The sequence below is a fragment of the Rhyacophila brunnea genome, unplaced genomic scaffold, assembly GCF_057557595.1.
Source record: "Rhyacophila brunnea isolate RB1 unplaced genomic scaffold, BYU_Rbru_1.0 scaffold_2, whole genome shotgun sequence".
Classification (NCBI taxonomy): Eukaryota; Metazoa; Arthropoda; class Insecta; order Trichoptera; family Rhyacophilidae; genus Rhyacophila; species Rhyacophila brunnea.
Window position 1 is genome coordinate 19,519,666 of NW_028232859.1, and position 17,629 is coordinate 19,537,294.

Below are 17,629 nucleotides of genomic sequence, written 5' to 3' on the forward strand. Positions count from 1 at the left end.
AAATAAAATATTCCAAAATTACTGAAATCGATTATTTTTATTGAGTATTTAAATTTTTTTTTCACGAAATGGGGAGATTCAAAAATGTGAAGTGTAATAGATGTGGGGTTAAATAGTTTATAACGAAATGTGAAAGTGGGGGGTGGGGTAAAAATGCCCAAAAATGTGCGACATCATTTATGGATTTAGATTAGATAGATCCTTCTACAGACCATTTCGTCACTGTTCTGGGAGAAGACACTAATTCGAAAAAATGGCATATTGAGTTAGTACCAAAATGTTCCTTATTTCAAACTTTACCGTCTGGAAACCTTCTTAATAAATAAACAGTCTTTATTTTAAAGTCATCCTTTTTACGATTACTTAATAAACTCACACGATAGACCATTATTTCAAACTTTTTAACAACTTCAAAGTCAAATTACTCAAAACTAGTATTCTCCAGTTAGTGTGTTCTACCAGAACAGAGACGATTTACATTACAAAAACATGCCCACTCTGCTAAGCAGGATGCGCAGTTACAAAATTAAAAGGTGAAATAATAAATAATTGCTCTGCGCACACGGTTGGCAGGATGGGGATACGCAATCATGAGGTAATGGTATTACTTAACATACTTATTGGAATTCATAGTGCATATTAAAAATAATTTTAAAAAAATCACAATATAACATCAATTTCATGTATTATCATAAAATGTCATATACAGTAAAACCTCATTAATAAGAACACAGATAATTTTAAATTCGCCATAATTCGAAATTTTCGCGAAAAATAATTCCCTTGAACATTATTTTCATATAAAACCATACCTTTAACTCGAATTTCGTAATTCGAAATTATTTCAGAGTCTTGACATACAAAAATATTCAATAAATCGTAATAAAGTACTCTATTTCATGAGTCAGTCATAGAAAATTGTGACAGACTTTTCTTAAAACATCATAAATTACTTATTTTAAGAAGGTAATAAAAATAATCCTGACATTGTATGACCCATTAATACACACGGAACTGGAAATGTGGTAGGCACATCCATGAACCTAAACAATAGGTATTAATGAAAATCAAAAAAATTTTGTTTTCAAAATATTAATAATTTTCCCCCCATACATTTCATAATTCGTAATTTGATTTTTTTTTCGATTTTCGGTCCCGTGGAATTCGTATTAACGAGGTTTTACTGTATTTAATTATTAAAGGGATTATAGTAGTTATGTAGGACATGCTCGTCGTAGGTCAAAATTGAGTTTTTATTGTATTTTCAAACCATGATCCTGGACACTCCTTAAACGTTGTAGATAATCTATTTATATAAATTCAAAGCCTTATTATCCTTTATATTTATTTTAAACATTTGATGACTGCATAAAGTATTTAACCTAACCTAACCTAACCGAATTTTTTTTTATTTTTTTTTAAACGGTACATGTTCAAACACGCGCGTCAATATCATTTTACTCCCTACTTCAATTATAGTTTGTCAATTTATGGCTACGGCCGTAAGTTGTAGCTTAACCACTGGGGAATGCCAAAAGAAATGGCGTATTTCAAAAAAACACTACCTTATTCTTAGGTCAATAATTATTATAAAGCAATCATTATTCATAAGATGTTTATCACACTTGAATGGTCAAAAACATAGCTTATAATAAATATCTTTAGAATCATCTTCAAATGTGTTAATCTTGCCGATTTTTTGAATAATAAAATGCCTAATTCTTGTCAAATTTGGGATCACAGAGATTATCAATATAATTTTTTATCGTAAATATTTTACTAAAATTATCTCGTCATAAATTATACAAATGGTTTTATAAATGCGATTAAAAATTAATAAATGTAAAAAATCTTAACACCACTGCACATTCATGTACCGAAATATGACTATATTCTAAAGCATTAGAGCGAGAGGTTTAAAAGAATACTATTTTATGTAACAAAGATACTTTATGCAGTCATCAAATGTTTGAAATAAATATAAAGGATAATAAGGCTTCAAAATTATATAAATACATTATCTACAACGTTTAAGGAGTGTCCAGGATCATGGTTTGAAAATACAATAAAAACTCAATTTTAACCTACGACGAGCATGTGGGCTGTTAAATAGCATACTATTATGTGGGTACTATGTATTATTTTCAAAAAGTTTTTATAAGACAGTGTAAAATAAGCGTAAAATTTTATATTATGCAAGAAACTCAAAAATTATATTTGAAAGAATCCGTGTCGAGAAGCGCTCGTTTATTCAGACATTCTTCTAGCCAATCAATCTTAACAATGGCAGGTTTCCAATTATTTCCCGCTACAGTATTATTTAACTTATGAATATTATTCTCACTACTGTACTCAGTTATTAGTACATGAGTTACGTCTTCATTTAGTATTTCAGAGCACTCACCTCCAAAAAAATTCAATTCAATTTTCATAATGTCTAACTTACGTCTTGAAGGGTGCAATAGTGGTAAATCGTTGTATTCAAAAACATGAATATTAGAAATACGCATAAATGAGTACGGATTCGGACCATTGAAAAGCAATTGATCTATTTCCAAGTATTCTGACGGTAGTAGATACACTTTTTCCGCCTGAAACAGAATACGATGAGTATTAAATATCGAAAATATTGATTCAACAATTTATGGACAAATAAATAATAATGCAAAAATCCAATACAAAATTCTTTTTTTTTCCTTTTTCTTTCTTTCGACCATGTCCGATCCTAATAGGATCATATGGGCCTCCACAGAGTAGAGGTTTGTATTAACAGATTTTGTTTTTTACAAGAAATTGATGTCAGCCACTTGCTCAACCTATTAGGTCCATACTTTGACACACACAAATTGAAAAACAATATGTGTATTTGCCAGACCCAGGATTCGAACCTGGTACCACGGCATTATAGTCCACCGCTTAAGCCGCGCGGCCACCGTGGGCGTTAATATACAAAATGTTAAAATATAGAAAATATGTACTTAATAAAAATTGATGACAACCGTGACTGCTTTTAAAGGTTCTGATGGAAGACCGACTGTGGCCTCTGAGGGTCTCGTAGAATGGGTAAATTCAACAGAACATCTGAAGGTTATATTAAAATACTTTTTTACGGGAAATGATTGTTAGTCATTCGCCCAACCTATTGGATCCTTACTCTAGTTCAAAGACACATTGAAATCTAAATTCAATGAGCTGATGCACAAGTAGATTCGTAATTTCTGGTGACTGTTTTTTTCAAGCAATAATTTTCCTTTATAGCTACAGTGACTATTAGTCATTTAACGGAGTCTTTTATTTTAGCATTGTGTCTTTATAATGACCAAATGAAACTTAACCAAAAACTCTTACATTTGATTCCGATAGAAACACTGTCGATTTGCAGCTTGGAGAAATTAAAATAAAAGGTCCTGAATCTAATTTTAAATAATAGAAAATATTAGGGCAGCATGAAAGAATCTATATACACCAAGGGCGCAGTGAAATGACAAATTAAAAACCACTGCCAAAACGATAAATGTTAAAATATAGATACATGCTTAGATAAGCTAATAATAGATTGAAGTCATACGACATACCTTTTGACTAACTCTTTTCATTGAATACTTGAGTGATTCCCTTGTGGCGGGAACTGTATAACTGTCACCATATTCATCATATTTCAAAGCAAACTCTTCAGACATAGACGCTGAGTTTCCTATCAGGTCCTGAGGTGTCCATTCGAGAAGTTTTCTCTGCACTATGTATTCGGGCTGCAAAGATTTTAAAAACCAGTCCACAGTGGCAACATTATGAATTCCAGATTTAATAACATTCTTAACTCTTGCATTTAAATCGCCGGCAATAATACAAAATGTTTCGGCACCTGCAAACATGAAAGTAATTTTTAAGCTTCATAATCATCTTTACCAGAGTTTCTTAACCATTTTAAGCCATGACCAAGATTTATGGTAATAATTTTGTTTTCAAGACTCAAGAAGAGAACAATAAAATAACACAGATAGATAACAGTTATATTTGAATAATACAAAATACGATTCTTATATTAGTAACATGTAGCTACATAGAATACCGAACTACATTTTAACGTGATAAAAATAACCATGAAATGCGATATAAAATATATTTTTTTAAATTGCAAGATTATCTTTGAATTAAAGATGTATTTATTACGTTTTTCTTAGCTCGTATTCTTATTTATCCGGTGGTTCTTTGTCCAGTACAAATCTTGCAATCGATTTTTAACTAACTTCCCGACTAGCTAGACATTTGAAACTTTAGCCATCTTTAAGTAGAATTGAATTCATTTTCAGTTAATTCTGTTTTGTATGAAAAGTTATTTCGACACCATTATTGGTTGCTAGGGGTCTGGGGTCCTAGCAACTAAATTATTAATATATACATGCGTTACTATGGAAATCTATATGACATGTCAAGTACAAATTTTTTTGATCGTTTAGCTAGTCAAGTCAAGTTTATATGGTTCAACAGAAAATTTAAAAACGTTGTATATAAAAAGTTCTTTTTATCTTGTAATTATTTTTGTTTTAATATATTTTAATACATATTGATTATGTAATTAAAGCACTTAATTATCAAAAAAGGTACCACTATCGATATACCACCATAAATCGTCAGGTGTTCGAATTTAGAACTAAACTCATTACCCTCATTACTGTATAAAAAGTATTGAATGATATGTCAAGGGTTAGCAATGTGGCGCCCTCACTCAGCGGACAACTTATACTGGTAGATCTATAGTAGCAGTACGCTCCCGCTATATATTGAATTATATTTTTGTTTATTTATTTCGTACCTGGATTTTGGACGAATTTCCCTCCATTCTGCGCTATTTTCCTCTCTATATCACATTTGGTGATTTCGCATTGACCTGTCATCACACAGAATTCCTTTTCAGCGAAAATATCAGACACTTCGGTAATGTTTGATGTATTAGCAGCTTTGAACTGCGACGCAACTTCTAAAAGTCTTGCCCGTTTTCTTGGAGACACATCGCCAGCATCGTCAACGTCATTTCCATCAATATGACGAGCTGTTAATTTTTCGATACCATGGGAGTACTAAAATGAAACATTTCAACAATGGGTTTCTTTCATGTAGATTTTGCCACTGCTTATAAGCAAACAATAATACAGCTTTAAGAATATAAATATGTTTATCTAACCTTGGTTATTTCTTCAAACTCCAATGTTGTCAGACAATCATGCCAGGGTTTATCGGAACGCACTTTCTCAATACGTGGAAAGCGTAAAGTATAATTGGTTTTAAAGGCACTGCTTCTGGTTAACTCTGAAGCTTTAATCTAAATTTTAAAAAAATATATTAAAATGACTTATTTATATTTTTAACTTCATTATAAATATGTTTATTTAATTTATGGATACTATTCAGATTGAGTAAGGGCTATGTCATTGGGATACAACATTCATAATTAAGCCTAACTAAATTCAGGCAAATGCGATCTGTATTCATTTTATGAAAACTTACTTGAAGAATACAAGACTTCTCAGGCTCTATCCAAACATCAGGCTTATCTTTCGTCCAGCACACAGATGGTGGGCAATCAGCTGTTTTTGTCACTGGATTCCAGTGAGGCTGTAACTTACTGCAGAGTTCTTCAATTTCTTCACCTTTTAAACTCAGTTTTACTTTCCCCATTGAATGAAAGACACTTGGCGTACCACCTTGAAGAGATATGACATTTTACTATACTGCACTTGAATATAATTAAATAAATAAAATGGATTTCAAGTTATACTTATAAACTATGGATTATTCAAAAATCTCTCCTGTATCTTCGAGAGAACAAAGTAGGTACTTACATTATTTCAGTGATTAAAATAATACAAAAAATAGTGATAAGCTGAAAGCATTGAATGAACACTTATTTTTAAAAGTTTAGGTTATCGAAATCAAGTTTTATAAATATTATTTTACATAATATACAAATAGTGGTGCAACGTTGCGCTTGCCCTATGCCTCAACACTGGGGCGTGACAGGGTAAAGTAGGTAAGTAAGTGAGTATTTTTATGTATATTATGTACCTATAACTTATATCAATTAATTTTACACCTTTACTCAGTGTTATCTTGTTTTACTCTTTTTAATGTTATTATTATTGTGAACCTAAATATTAATGTCCATGTAATTATTGTCTATGTAATCTCAGTTCAACTAGTATTAATTAATTACAACATTTTCAGTGAATTGTATTAAATTGTATATTTTTTATAATTTCACCAGCAGATGTCTTTAAACAAACCATATAAATATTAGAAGAGCCCACCTTCTGTTTCAGGAGGTACGGCTACTCCAAGTAATACAGATCCAATTGCACCATGTCTTCTATTTTCTGTATAATATCCACCAATAATCAGGAGATCCAACTCATTCATGACCCCATCTGTATACTAAAATATAAATCAAATCAAAATTTATAATAACAAAATTAATAACACAATATTATGGATTGTAATACTACCATGTAGTTAGTCTTTGTCTGGACGATGCGATTCACACATGGCAAATAAAATCTGAACTATACATAAAGTGACTTTTACTGTTAATTGAGCGTTTTGCCTCAGTTTTATTATGGAGATCAAGAAACAGTTTGATTGACGGTTCAATATCAATGATAGACACATCAAAAACTAATAGGAAACATAAAATATTGGGTAGATCCTCTTCTAAGAGATATACTGACACATGGCACATATTATATTAAATCATTTCACTATACACTTAGTTAAAGAAGGTATAACTACTATCAATTGCTGCAAGAAACGTGAGTTAACTTGCCGGATCATCAAGTACTCCTGTATCTCAAAACGTGTGAATGTAGAGCAATAACGAGAGACCTGTGATTCATAAGCACGTTCTGGACATTATGGACTTACAGTATTGCTGACTCTCATCGATAAAAATATGCCAAACAGGATAGCTATATAACTTAATAACTTAAATAAAAGAAATATTGTAGCTACCGTTTATTGAAGATTACTCTGATAAACAAAGTCAAATTATACAAGGAAAAAATCAACTGTAAAAATATTTCTTCTTTTTCTTATTGGGGATATTACAGACCAAACTTAAAACCTTCCTCAGAAGAAAATCGCATAACCTTTTAATTACCACATTTAAATAACACGTTAATTATATCTAATGGCCAACGACTCCAAACGCGCCAGTCGCGGTGTTAGCCCTAAACGAATTATGGACATTGTTTCCATGAGACCAAAAATATTGAAGAAGAAATTATTGTTTCATAATCATACAACTAAAAATTAATGCATAGGTATATCAAATTTCGACATCACTAAAATATTTTTACATTTAGTTAATTGCTGAGTCAGGTCATTATATTGATTTTCATGCAAATATAGTGTAATATTCTAAATTTTTGTGAGAATTTTAAAGCTGTTTACGGTGTCAAAAAATGCTAGGTTTAATGCCATATTATGCCAGATGCGTATTCAAAAATGCTAGATGGCAAAAAAACACTGAATATTAACCAATCCTGTATCATCCCACATCCTACCATGTTGTCTGGACATACACTTATAATAAAAAAACAGTAATAATTTATCTCATACCTCAGGTTTGATTTTGTACCATCCTCCCTTTCTATTGTTTGGTTTATATAAAGAGTTTATACTTTTGAGTACTAATCCTTCTTCCTGATCATCGATCGCTTTGTTCAGTGCAGCAATCACCTCATCACTAAAATACCAAGTCAATCTTTATTAGAGATGTGGTGTGCAAAAAAGGTCAATCACCATTTCTGATTGACGACCGAGCATAAGATAACGTCACACAGGGCTAGATTTAGACTTCTGGCCTTATATATATTGGGGAAATATTTTACACATACACAAAACTTTACTTTAGTTTTACAAAAAGGATGATTTTTGCGTATGCTAACGTGTGAAAACAGAGTGACTTCTGATATATTTGTACACAGCAAATATTTCTGTCAATACCATACTTTTTTTGCAATCGATTTAATTAATATTAAATTTTATTGAAAATAGCCATTTACTTTGTTCATAGGATCTTTTGGATAGCCGCATACTTATTGGGACTGGGACAGCTACTTCCTCTACCTTAAGGTTTTTTCATGGATTTTTAAAATTATTTTAAAAACATTGGGGCCCCTGGGATATAGCCCCTTTAAGCGTATGGTAAATTCAGTCTTGACTTCAAAGTTTGACAGAATCTTTATATTCTTCTTAACTTAATTAGTTGTTAAACATAGGATTTATGTCTGGAATATGAATACACATATTAATTGAAAAAAAATGTGACTTTGACCTAGCCGAGAGATCAAAACCTGTGATCTAAAACTGAGAACGCTAAGCTCTATTCCTCGATGAACATACATTTAGTTGGTGATTTAGAAAAATATTTGATAGAATTACGCATTTAAATACTCTTTGAGATTATATCTCGGTTGATTAATTGAATGTGTACCTAAATACATTCATTTTTATAGAATACAATACATATAATACAATGTAGTATTATCATTTAAAACAACTATGATTGACAAATTTCAATCTTAATTTTAAGGGAATAAGGTGATATTTTGTATGTGAATAATTTAACCTAGTATGTATGTAGCGGGGTTTAGATATGTCCCATAATAAGAGACCCAATTTAAGAGAGATGACACTTAGTAGTAATTTATAATAGCCATGTTAGTATGATTTTCTTATAATTTGCTTAATACATCAAATTACCTTGAATTGGTGAGAATGCGTACACTGTGTACAATAATGCCTTCTTTGTCTACGAAGAGATCATCTAAATATTTCATTCTATCTTTTAAAGGCATATTTGTTAAGATGGTATCATTGTAAAGCAGTATATCAAAAGCACAAAAACATGGCCGAAAAACACTTTTTTCAGTTATTTTTTTTACATCGAAGTTCATGCCTGCAATAAAAAAATGTTGTAAGGAAATAAATAATTAGATAATCAAACGAATAATAAGTACAAAAAACAATTAATTACTGATAACAATATATGGATGGAAATTAACTACCTTTTGAACCAAAAGCTTTTTTTACTTCATTCCATCCCATCATTTCTCCGTCAATTATAAAACTTTTCGCAGTTGAATTTAAAGCGTTTTTCAAATGTTTGCTAATCCATCCCTCAGAATCATACGACTGCCCATAGGTGTTTGTAAAATCAAAAGCATTTCTAGAAAAGTACTTTAAAATGCCATCCTTCATGTGTATCTGAAATCTTTCTCCGTCAAATTTTGTTTCCAAAAAGTACCCTTCATCTTTCTTCATTGACGAATTTATTTTCTTAATGTCCAAACGATCCGACAGCATCGGGCGAAATGGAGAAAAAATATCCACACCAATTTCATGTAAATGTATGTTGAGATTAAAGAGAACATTACACACCTGTAAATACACACTTCTAATTATTATTATATTAACAGGTATCTTATAAACCAGGGAATATGGAATGACAATAAACTAAGCAATATTTTTGAATTTTACATTGATTTTGAATACAATATTTCATGCGCTGGAAAAAAATAATTTCTAATGGTTTTCTACATAGTTAAGTTTTTTAAAAAAAAGTGGTCATAATTTACCATTTTCGCTCCTTAATAGAGCATATTTAAGGACCTCCACGAGATGAATGTATATTAACAAACTGTTGAAACAAATGAGAAATAGTTAGCCATATTCCCATTTCAATGGGTCTTCTAAGGTTCGAACACAAATGTAAATTATGTGAAAAAACTAGGGAATAATTGTGCCTGATACAGAAATAGAACCCGTAAGACAAGACTTTAGAGGTGAACACTCTGTGACTGCTCTGCTATGGATGGCATATTATGTTTTCAAAGAAAATAATTTGAGAATGTCAAGATAATTTAGAATATTGCTTTTGAAAAAATACGGCGACCACTGCTTTTTCCCATCACATGAAAGCATTGTGCAATGATGTTTTAGGTGCTTAGATTAATTTAAGATCTCAAAAAGATAGACATATTGTCATTTTGTGATTAGTTAATTACTCACTTTAAATAAACTGTTGGTATTATCAAACAGGTCTTGAGCATCAGGATGAAACGTAGATAGCGTTTTAACCTGCCCCATGCCTAGTTTCATATCCTTCAAAATAATTCTTATAAACCATTTTTGTTGTGAGGCAGTCATACTTGATACCATTTTAACAAGTTCGTCATCAACAGCCCCTAAATAAAAATAAATTAAATAATATATTTAAAAAACCATAGACACAAACATTCTTTTATACAGGAAAATATAATTTTGAATAAAAGAATGCCTGTCTGCGGTCAGTGAAAAAATTGATGAGCATGTTAATATATTCGGTATTTCTTCTTGTAGATGTCGAAATACTCTATCATGAAGATATATGTATTATAATATTCGCGTTAATCATTTTGTTGACATTTGATAACTGTTTTTCACACCAAATTTTATGTTATAAATAACAATATTATGATGTTTAACGGATCTTTAATGAAGGATCATTCTAATTATAATGAATGAATTTATATTCAAATGTAAAAGACTACCTATGTGATTTAAACAGGGTTGAGAAATATTTGTTTGCTGAAATTTTAATTTACTGTAAGCTTACTACAAAATGAATATTGAGAGCTTCTCACCGTAAATATACATTTCTTATTGTGAAAACAGTTTGTTTTAACTAAAGCATTAGGAAGAATAACCTTTACTATTGCAGTAGACTTTTTGGTTATCAATATGTCGCCAGTCAAATAAGAAAGACATTTAGAAAAATACAAAGAATGTTTTGGGTAAATATCAAGTCATTTGATGCCTAAAGAACACAAAATCCCACGTTAAGCCAGAAATAAGTAGGTTGTGCTACCAAGGCTTTGGTTTGTTAATATTTTTTATCTAGAAACTATATTTTTAGAGGTTTTAGTGTGGCGCTATATGGCAATTAACTTAAAATTTATATGGATATTTTGATCTAAGATGACAAGATTGTAGTCAGCTATTTAGACAAACTTGATAAAATCTTTATTTAAAAATAATGTAGAACTTAAATTTCTTATTTTCAGGAACTTTTTATACTACGAATCTAGATAATATACTTACGAGGTTGATTTGCTGAATGACTAGCAGCCATCCTATCAAGGCAATCATTAACATCTTTGACAGTTAGTTGACCAGTGCCACGACAGCGTGATTTCAAGATCCAGAAGGCAACATCGGCAAAATCAGCTGCAGTGGCTTGCGAAGATGACGGCGATTTATAATTGATTAATTTAGTAGCTTCATGACCTTGTTTTGGTAAATTCAGAACACGTATATACATTTTTGCTAGGGTAGTTTCCTTGATTCCATAAGAACTTCGGTCCCGTTCCAATTGAGGTAGTAATATTCTCAGAATTGGGAAGAATGAGTTATCCTAATGAAAATATTTGCAACATTAGCGTGAAACATTCAAAATGCATAGCTGTTATCTTGGTATTGTAATATTGGTTTCGCTTTTGATTGCTTTTCTTGCATTACTGATATTAGCACACTTCTATAAAAAATAAAACTTTGCAGAAAAATGATTAAAATTAAACATTCAGCATAACCTGTGTTATTTTTTATCAGATTAGGCATTCCATAAGCTTTCGTTATATAACCTAGAACAATATTCCAGAACCTTTTGTTAGCAGCATTAACAATTACTTTTCTAAATTCAATGCTTTGATCATAATATATTATGTTCGGCCATCTTGTAATTCTCCCAGTTTTTTTTTAATATACTTTGTTTTAATAATGAAATAGGTAGGTACCTTTATAATGGTATTTTTACTAGAAACCTGCAACCCTAAATGTTTATGAAATAGGAATGATTAGGGAGCGGATTTACATGCTAGTGCATGTTTTGTTAGGGTGTATGCACAGATATGAGAGTTGCACATTAATCCATTTTGAAACATGCAGAATCCAAAAATAAAATTTTATTTTGTATATACTCAATGCTTATTTGAAACATTAGTGCATCATAATTCATAAATAAATGCATATTTTGGGGCTTTTGCATATATTTTTAAAACATCGTAGATTAGCCGACGATAGAAAGATACTCTGTGATTGACTCATTTTATGGTTTTACCTGGAGTACCTAATTACAAAACTGAAGATACGAAGACTTCGCTTAACAGAATCACTGGAAATGGCGGAAGATGTTAAAGAAAATAATATCTTCCATCCCAAGTGTGATGGGTGACATTAACAAAAAATTCGCTAATATTTTAACCAGGAATGCAAATTTAGACAATCTATAAAATTGATGCATACATTAATGGACCAGGAGTGGATTTACCAGAAAAAGTGAAGTCAAATCGGGCACATTTATTTAAATTTTGCCCAATCACCTCTGTGGATATTGAGAGGTCTTTTTCTGCACATATTCAAATACTGACAGATATGTGGAAAAATATAATGCCAGAATAGGTGCATTGAAAAAGTTATTGTAACTTATTGATTCGGACAAAAAAAACAGTAAATAGTGTTTAGGAATGGTTAAGTGTGTAATTTTTGTTTTTTTAAGTTATGTTTAGTTTATATTGCATTTTTTATTTAATTATCTGTACTTGTAAAAAAAATCATTTTGAAAATTGTAATGCAGCTTTATATTATATTATTTGTGTTTTTTTTTTGTTATTGTGTTAAATTGATTAAAATTATTTATTTGTTATTCGATTTTTTATCAGTAATATTCGGTGAAGTGGGTATCTACAAATTTTTTCCAAAATAACTTGCTTTTAGTGCATATGTGCATGCAAATTATCATGTTTTTTGTTGCATATAAATCCTCTCCCTAGTAATGATTGCTAATATATCATGATTAGTTTCATTATTAGACTCTTCCCCCATACCAGGGAGTCCACGAAAACAGCAATCCAGAACCTATTTACAGCGCTGAGCATACCATATTTTTAAATTATACTTTATATTATTAACAAATCTGTATTATGAAAAGACATTATTTGCTGTATCAAATTGTGTAGGTTTTATATGAAGGTCAAATTGGTGATAACTATCATTGCGATAACATAATCTAATAGTCACTCTGAATAAAATTAATGTATATTGTATGAGAATATAAAAATTTTATTGAAAAATGAATTAGATTGTAATATTTCAAATCAAAATTTAAATACTGTTAATATTTTATTTGCCTATAGCTTTTCATATGCAGTTTTTTTCTTTACCTCTATAATATTTGTGGTAAAGAGAAAATAAAGTTTATAATATACTAACTGCTTCCGTGTTATTCAATGGTGTTATACTTCTGAAGTCGCCAATATATTTTTGTAGCATATCAGTTTTAATTTTGGCATTGGCATTTTTTATTTTATCGCATAAATCACAGAATTCTTGAAATAATACGCCGGATGCAATGCGATTTGACTTCTCAGGTGGATTCATTTTACACCAGCTATGGCTCTATAAAAAATAAAAATATTATTTTAAAAGGTAAGTATAATAAATAATATTGTGATCATTCAAAATAAATCAAAAAAAAGTAACTGGACAAAGAGCGAGATGATGTGTGTATTTTTTTATGAGTAGTGGCAGTGTTCACCTTTGAAACCGTGTATTGCTGGTGAGAATCTCGCATCTGGCAAAAATTCACATAAGTACTGTTTTTTCAATGTGTATTTATTGTAAAGTTTGTTAATATAACATTGTATTCATGTACATTGTACAGAATGTGTAGAATAAAACTCAAAATAATTAACTGGTGAACTGTGTAATTTAAGATTTTTTTGATATAGAAAGTTGGTGAAACCCTTTGATAGGTCTTTGGCCTGTATATAACAAAAGTAGATAGGTACCATATTATAAAAATAAAAAAGACAAAATGTACACAATACTTTTATTCATTTCCAATGTTCATATTACAACATACTTTTCAAGATACATTCTAGCCAAATCTGGAGCTTGAGTTTTATAAATGAGATGCAAATTGAAAGCAATCTCGCAGCGTAGATCCAATAAGTCAGGATTATCCTTTACAAGTTGTATATCTGCTTCTAGTGCTCGTTTATAATACTGGGCAGCCATTGATGTTAAGCCTAGCAAATGATACACACGACCGAAATTATAGTAAACCTCTTGTCTCCCGTCTGGTCCTCGTAATTTATCATAATACCCCATGAATGCGAGGCCTTGGATAACAAATGTGTGTTTATTTTGTACAAATCTTTGGCAAGCCATGTGTGTGAGACTTAATCCGCAGAGCATAGCAGGAAGCGCAGATGGCTTATGTTTGTAGGCACTGATGTATTCTTTGATAGCATATCTATAATTTCTTGATATAAGACAATTGTTGCCATGCAGTATGCCCAACATTTTTTCAGAACTATCGAATTTTGTTAAATATCTAGCAAGAAATCTGTAATGACGCGTGTCTTCTACGCGTTGAATTACTAGGTTGAGTATGTTCCAAACTCTAGGCTTTTCGGGAGCTCTTTGGGCAAAATCACGAGCAAAATTAAAAGCATTATAGTAATCATTGTTTGCAATACAAGCTACTAGACATATAAACTCCAAAGACATTCTGTATGAACTAAACTTCTTGCAACCTAAAGCAGAAAAAGCGATCCTTTCAAAAATGGCATAATATTTTAGATCCATAGCGACTCTGAATACATCCATCAGGAGATCCCATTCCATCTGCAAAGTGAGTCGATTTTGAGTTTCATCAAACGTGGGAGCATCGTCATCAGTGAAGACCTCTCCTCTTGCTTCTCGTATATTTTTGAGCAGTTCCGGAGTATCTCGTACTCGAAATGCACTTAACTCCTCTTTACGTCTTATTTTAAAAAAATGACGGCCCAAAAGCACTTGAGCCACTTTTAAATAACTCTCCAGTTCACCTCGGTCTTTATGCATTTGACACTTTTCATACAACAGTCCAGTGTCCAAAATGTGTTTTTGTTCATCTTGTTCAAGAGCAACGAGAGCCTCGTCGATTCTGTTTTCATTTTTCAATAAGTTGCATAATTTCATACGAGCATCCAAATGCTGAGGTGCAAGTCTAACGACAGTTTTTAAGGGTTCAATAGCTTCATCAGTCTGCCCGAGGGCGATAAGACAATCAGCGTATTTGAGCCACACGGCAGCTAGTCCGTAGCGAGAACTGTTAACGAGTGGACTTAACAACCTTAAAGCTTCCGCATAGCGCCCTTCACTAGTGAGAGCTTCTTCAATATCGAGGAATATATCTCCGACTGATTCAACGGCTTCAGTTTGTAGAATAATATCTAATAGAGAGTCAATCAGATGATACGCTTTCATATGAATCAAACAAATCATCAGTTTACTGCGAAGATCAATTGGCAAAGAATCTGGGAGAGTACAACTAATAATCTGAGTGATTTCTTCTATAGTGTCGCCTTCAGAGACCGTTTGAACTTCCGCTTCTATTTCAACTCCTCCTTTAGTAACTAGAAGATCGAGACATTTATTAAAGTCTTTCTGACATATCAAAAGCTCCAAGTATAAATTCATGTCCTCGAGAGAAAATAAATTTGAGCATTTTTCATAAGCGATATCCATAGCTTTCAAAGCCCTCTGAATATTATTCTCTGAATGGTAATGTTGAGCTACCGTTTTGGCTATTTTCAAAATCTCTTCGCCTTCAGACTCCGGTAAGAATTGTATCATGCGTATGTAACATTGTTGACTCGTCAAATTTAATGATGGCAACGAGAGATTATTTTCTTCTATTTTTTTCACGGCTTCCAATCGCATTAAATGATATGAGATATTTTTTGGAGCAGCTGTAATCGCCCGTGTGTAACAGATCAATTCTTGCTTAAGGTCTCCGCGCTCTTTAGAAATCGCTGCTAACTTCATCCACATTTCGGCATCGGAGGGATTTAAGTGAGCTGCTATCAAAGAAAAGTTTAATGATTTTTCTGGGTCATTCTCATGAATTTGCGCTAGAGTTTGGAATGGTTCAGGCGCAGTGGGCATCTGCCGGATAATCTCATAACACATTTGTTCTGCCATTTCTCTTTCTCCACGAGCATACCTTAGATTTGCTTCCCCCATGAGACCCATCAAGGCAGGTGGTAAAAAGGGACGTTTTTTTCTTCTAGCCCTGATGATTATTTTGGTATTATGGCATTCTTTACTGTCAGATGTATTTGGTTGCACGTCATTAGAATCTTCATCATCGGTTAAAGCTTCGTCATCCTCCAATACACCATCTCCTTTCCATTGTTCCGAATATTCAGTAAACGTTAACTCTCCACTAAGAAATTTATTTGTCAAATCTCTACGGAAGTCATTTTCAGATTTTTTATTAGTATCCGCCATTTTTTAGTAATCTAACATTAAAAATAAGTAACGACACTATAAACCGAACGATATACCATATAAACAAACCGAAAGTTTTTCGATATAATATAATTTACCATTATAATATTAATACAAACTGAACTAACCTCTCAAAATTTGACATAAGAGTGATACGCAGCTGTCATATGCATACCATAAACAATACCCACACATTCTCACAATGACCTCAACCTGAAACACTGCCTTCTATATTTCTAGAAGACAGTGCCTGAAATGTATGACCATGATAATATGGCCGCATGGATCTACTGATTTTTTTATATAGGAAAAATGTTTTGGGTGGGAATTAATCGCACAATGCAATAATCAAAATTCACAAAAAAAAATAACTTTAACATTTGGAAAGTAGTTTTCACATATATTAAATGATTTCACAAATAAATAGATGAAATCACATAAAATAGTTTGTTTCACAAAACAAAAATCATAAATCACTCATTGTAAATATAGATTCACTCAATTTTGACAACTGCACACATTTGTAAAATTGTTTTCACCGACAAATAATATATCGCACAAAGAAAAGGTAGAAATTCACAAATGTCAAACTAATAATTGTAGCAGCAATACAATTTATTAGAAGGCGATCGCAAAAATGATGCTTAGGTGTCAATATAATTAATGTTTAACGCAGTAATATAAATATGTGTATATTCGTGCTGCTATCGTTCATATATTATTTGATGTAAATCTACAACCAAATAACACCACCTAGGTATATCTTTTTCGTTTCATCGATATAAATTTTGGTAAATGTGGCGCAGATGCCGTCTTGAGATTGTATAAGTATCATTTTTGAACAAAACCTAACCTAACCTAATCTAACGTAATCTAACCTAATATAACTTAACCTAACCTAACCCAACCTAACCTGACCTGACCTAACCTAACCTAACCTAACCTAACCTAACCTAACCTAACCTAACCTAACCTAACCTAACCTAACCTAACCTAACCTAACCTAACCTAACCCAACCTAACCTACCCCAACCTAACCTACCCCAACCTAATATTAGGTACCTAATAATATAATCTTAGATTTGATAATGAAGTATCAAAATCTATGAGCATTTCAAATTTTAAATTAACAATTATTGGATCGAAAAACCTATGTGCCGATAGAAAAGGGTATTTATTATAATTGTCTACTGGAATAAACTGTTTTCGTAAAAAAAATCATAAAAGCTCATGACGGCATCTGCGGCACAATTACCTA

General features: G+C 31.6%; 2 protein-coding genes across 5 annotated transcripts; both read right to left on the reverse strand.

Moving 5' to 3' along the window:
• Positions 1–62: 62 nt before the first annotated feature.
• On the reverse strand, positions 63–16,575 carry DNAlig4 (DNA ligase 4). Of its 4 annotated transcripts, none has more exons than XR_015070570.1 (14): positions 16,500–16,575; positions 13,303–13,488; positions 11,137–11,449; positions 10,066–10,241; positions 9,063–9,435; positions 8,758–8,953; positions 7,612–7,738; positions 6,306–6,429; positions 5,506–5,702; positions 5,183–5,320; positions 4,814–5,078; positions 3,576–3,862; positions 2,065–2,591; positions 63–1,277 (listed from the first exon to the last, which is right to left on the reverse strand). XR_015070570.1 is itself a non-coding variant. In XM_085946302.1 (13 exons), exons 2-13 carry the CDS (start codon positions 13,468–13,470, stop codon positions 2,205–2,207), a joined length of 2,751 nt encoding a protein of 916 aa, XP_085802428.1. In that variant the 5' UTR covers positions 13,471–13,488; positions 16,500–16,575; the 3' UTR covers positions 1,427–2,204. The 4 variants fall into 4 exon arrangements, 1 of the variants encoding a protein (XP_085802428.1); XR_015070569.1 differs by having other exon boundaries at positions 1,144–1,228; positions 2,104–2,591; XR_015070571.1 differs by having other exon boundaries at positions 1,151–1,228; positions 2,119–2,591.
• On the reverse strand, positions 13,908–16,540 carry LOC147072010 (general transcription factor 3C polypeptide 3). The gene has a single exon (XM_085946303.1). It carries the CDS (start codon positions 16,369–16,371, stop codon positions 13,939–13,941), a length of 2,433 nt encoding a protein of 810 aa, XP_085802429.1. The 5' UTR covers positions 16,372–16,540; the 3' UTR covers positions 13,908–13,938.
• Positions 16,576–17,629: the final 1,054 nt, after the last annotated feature.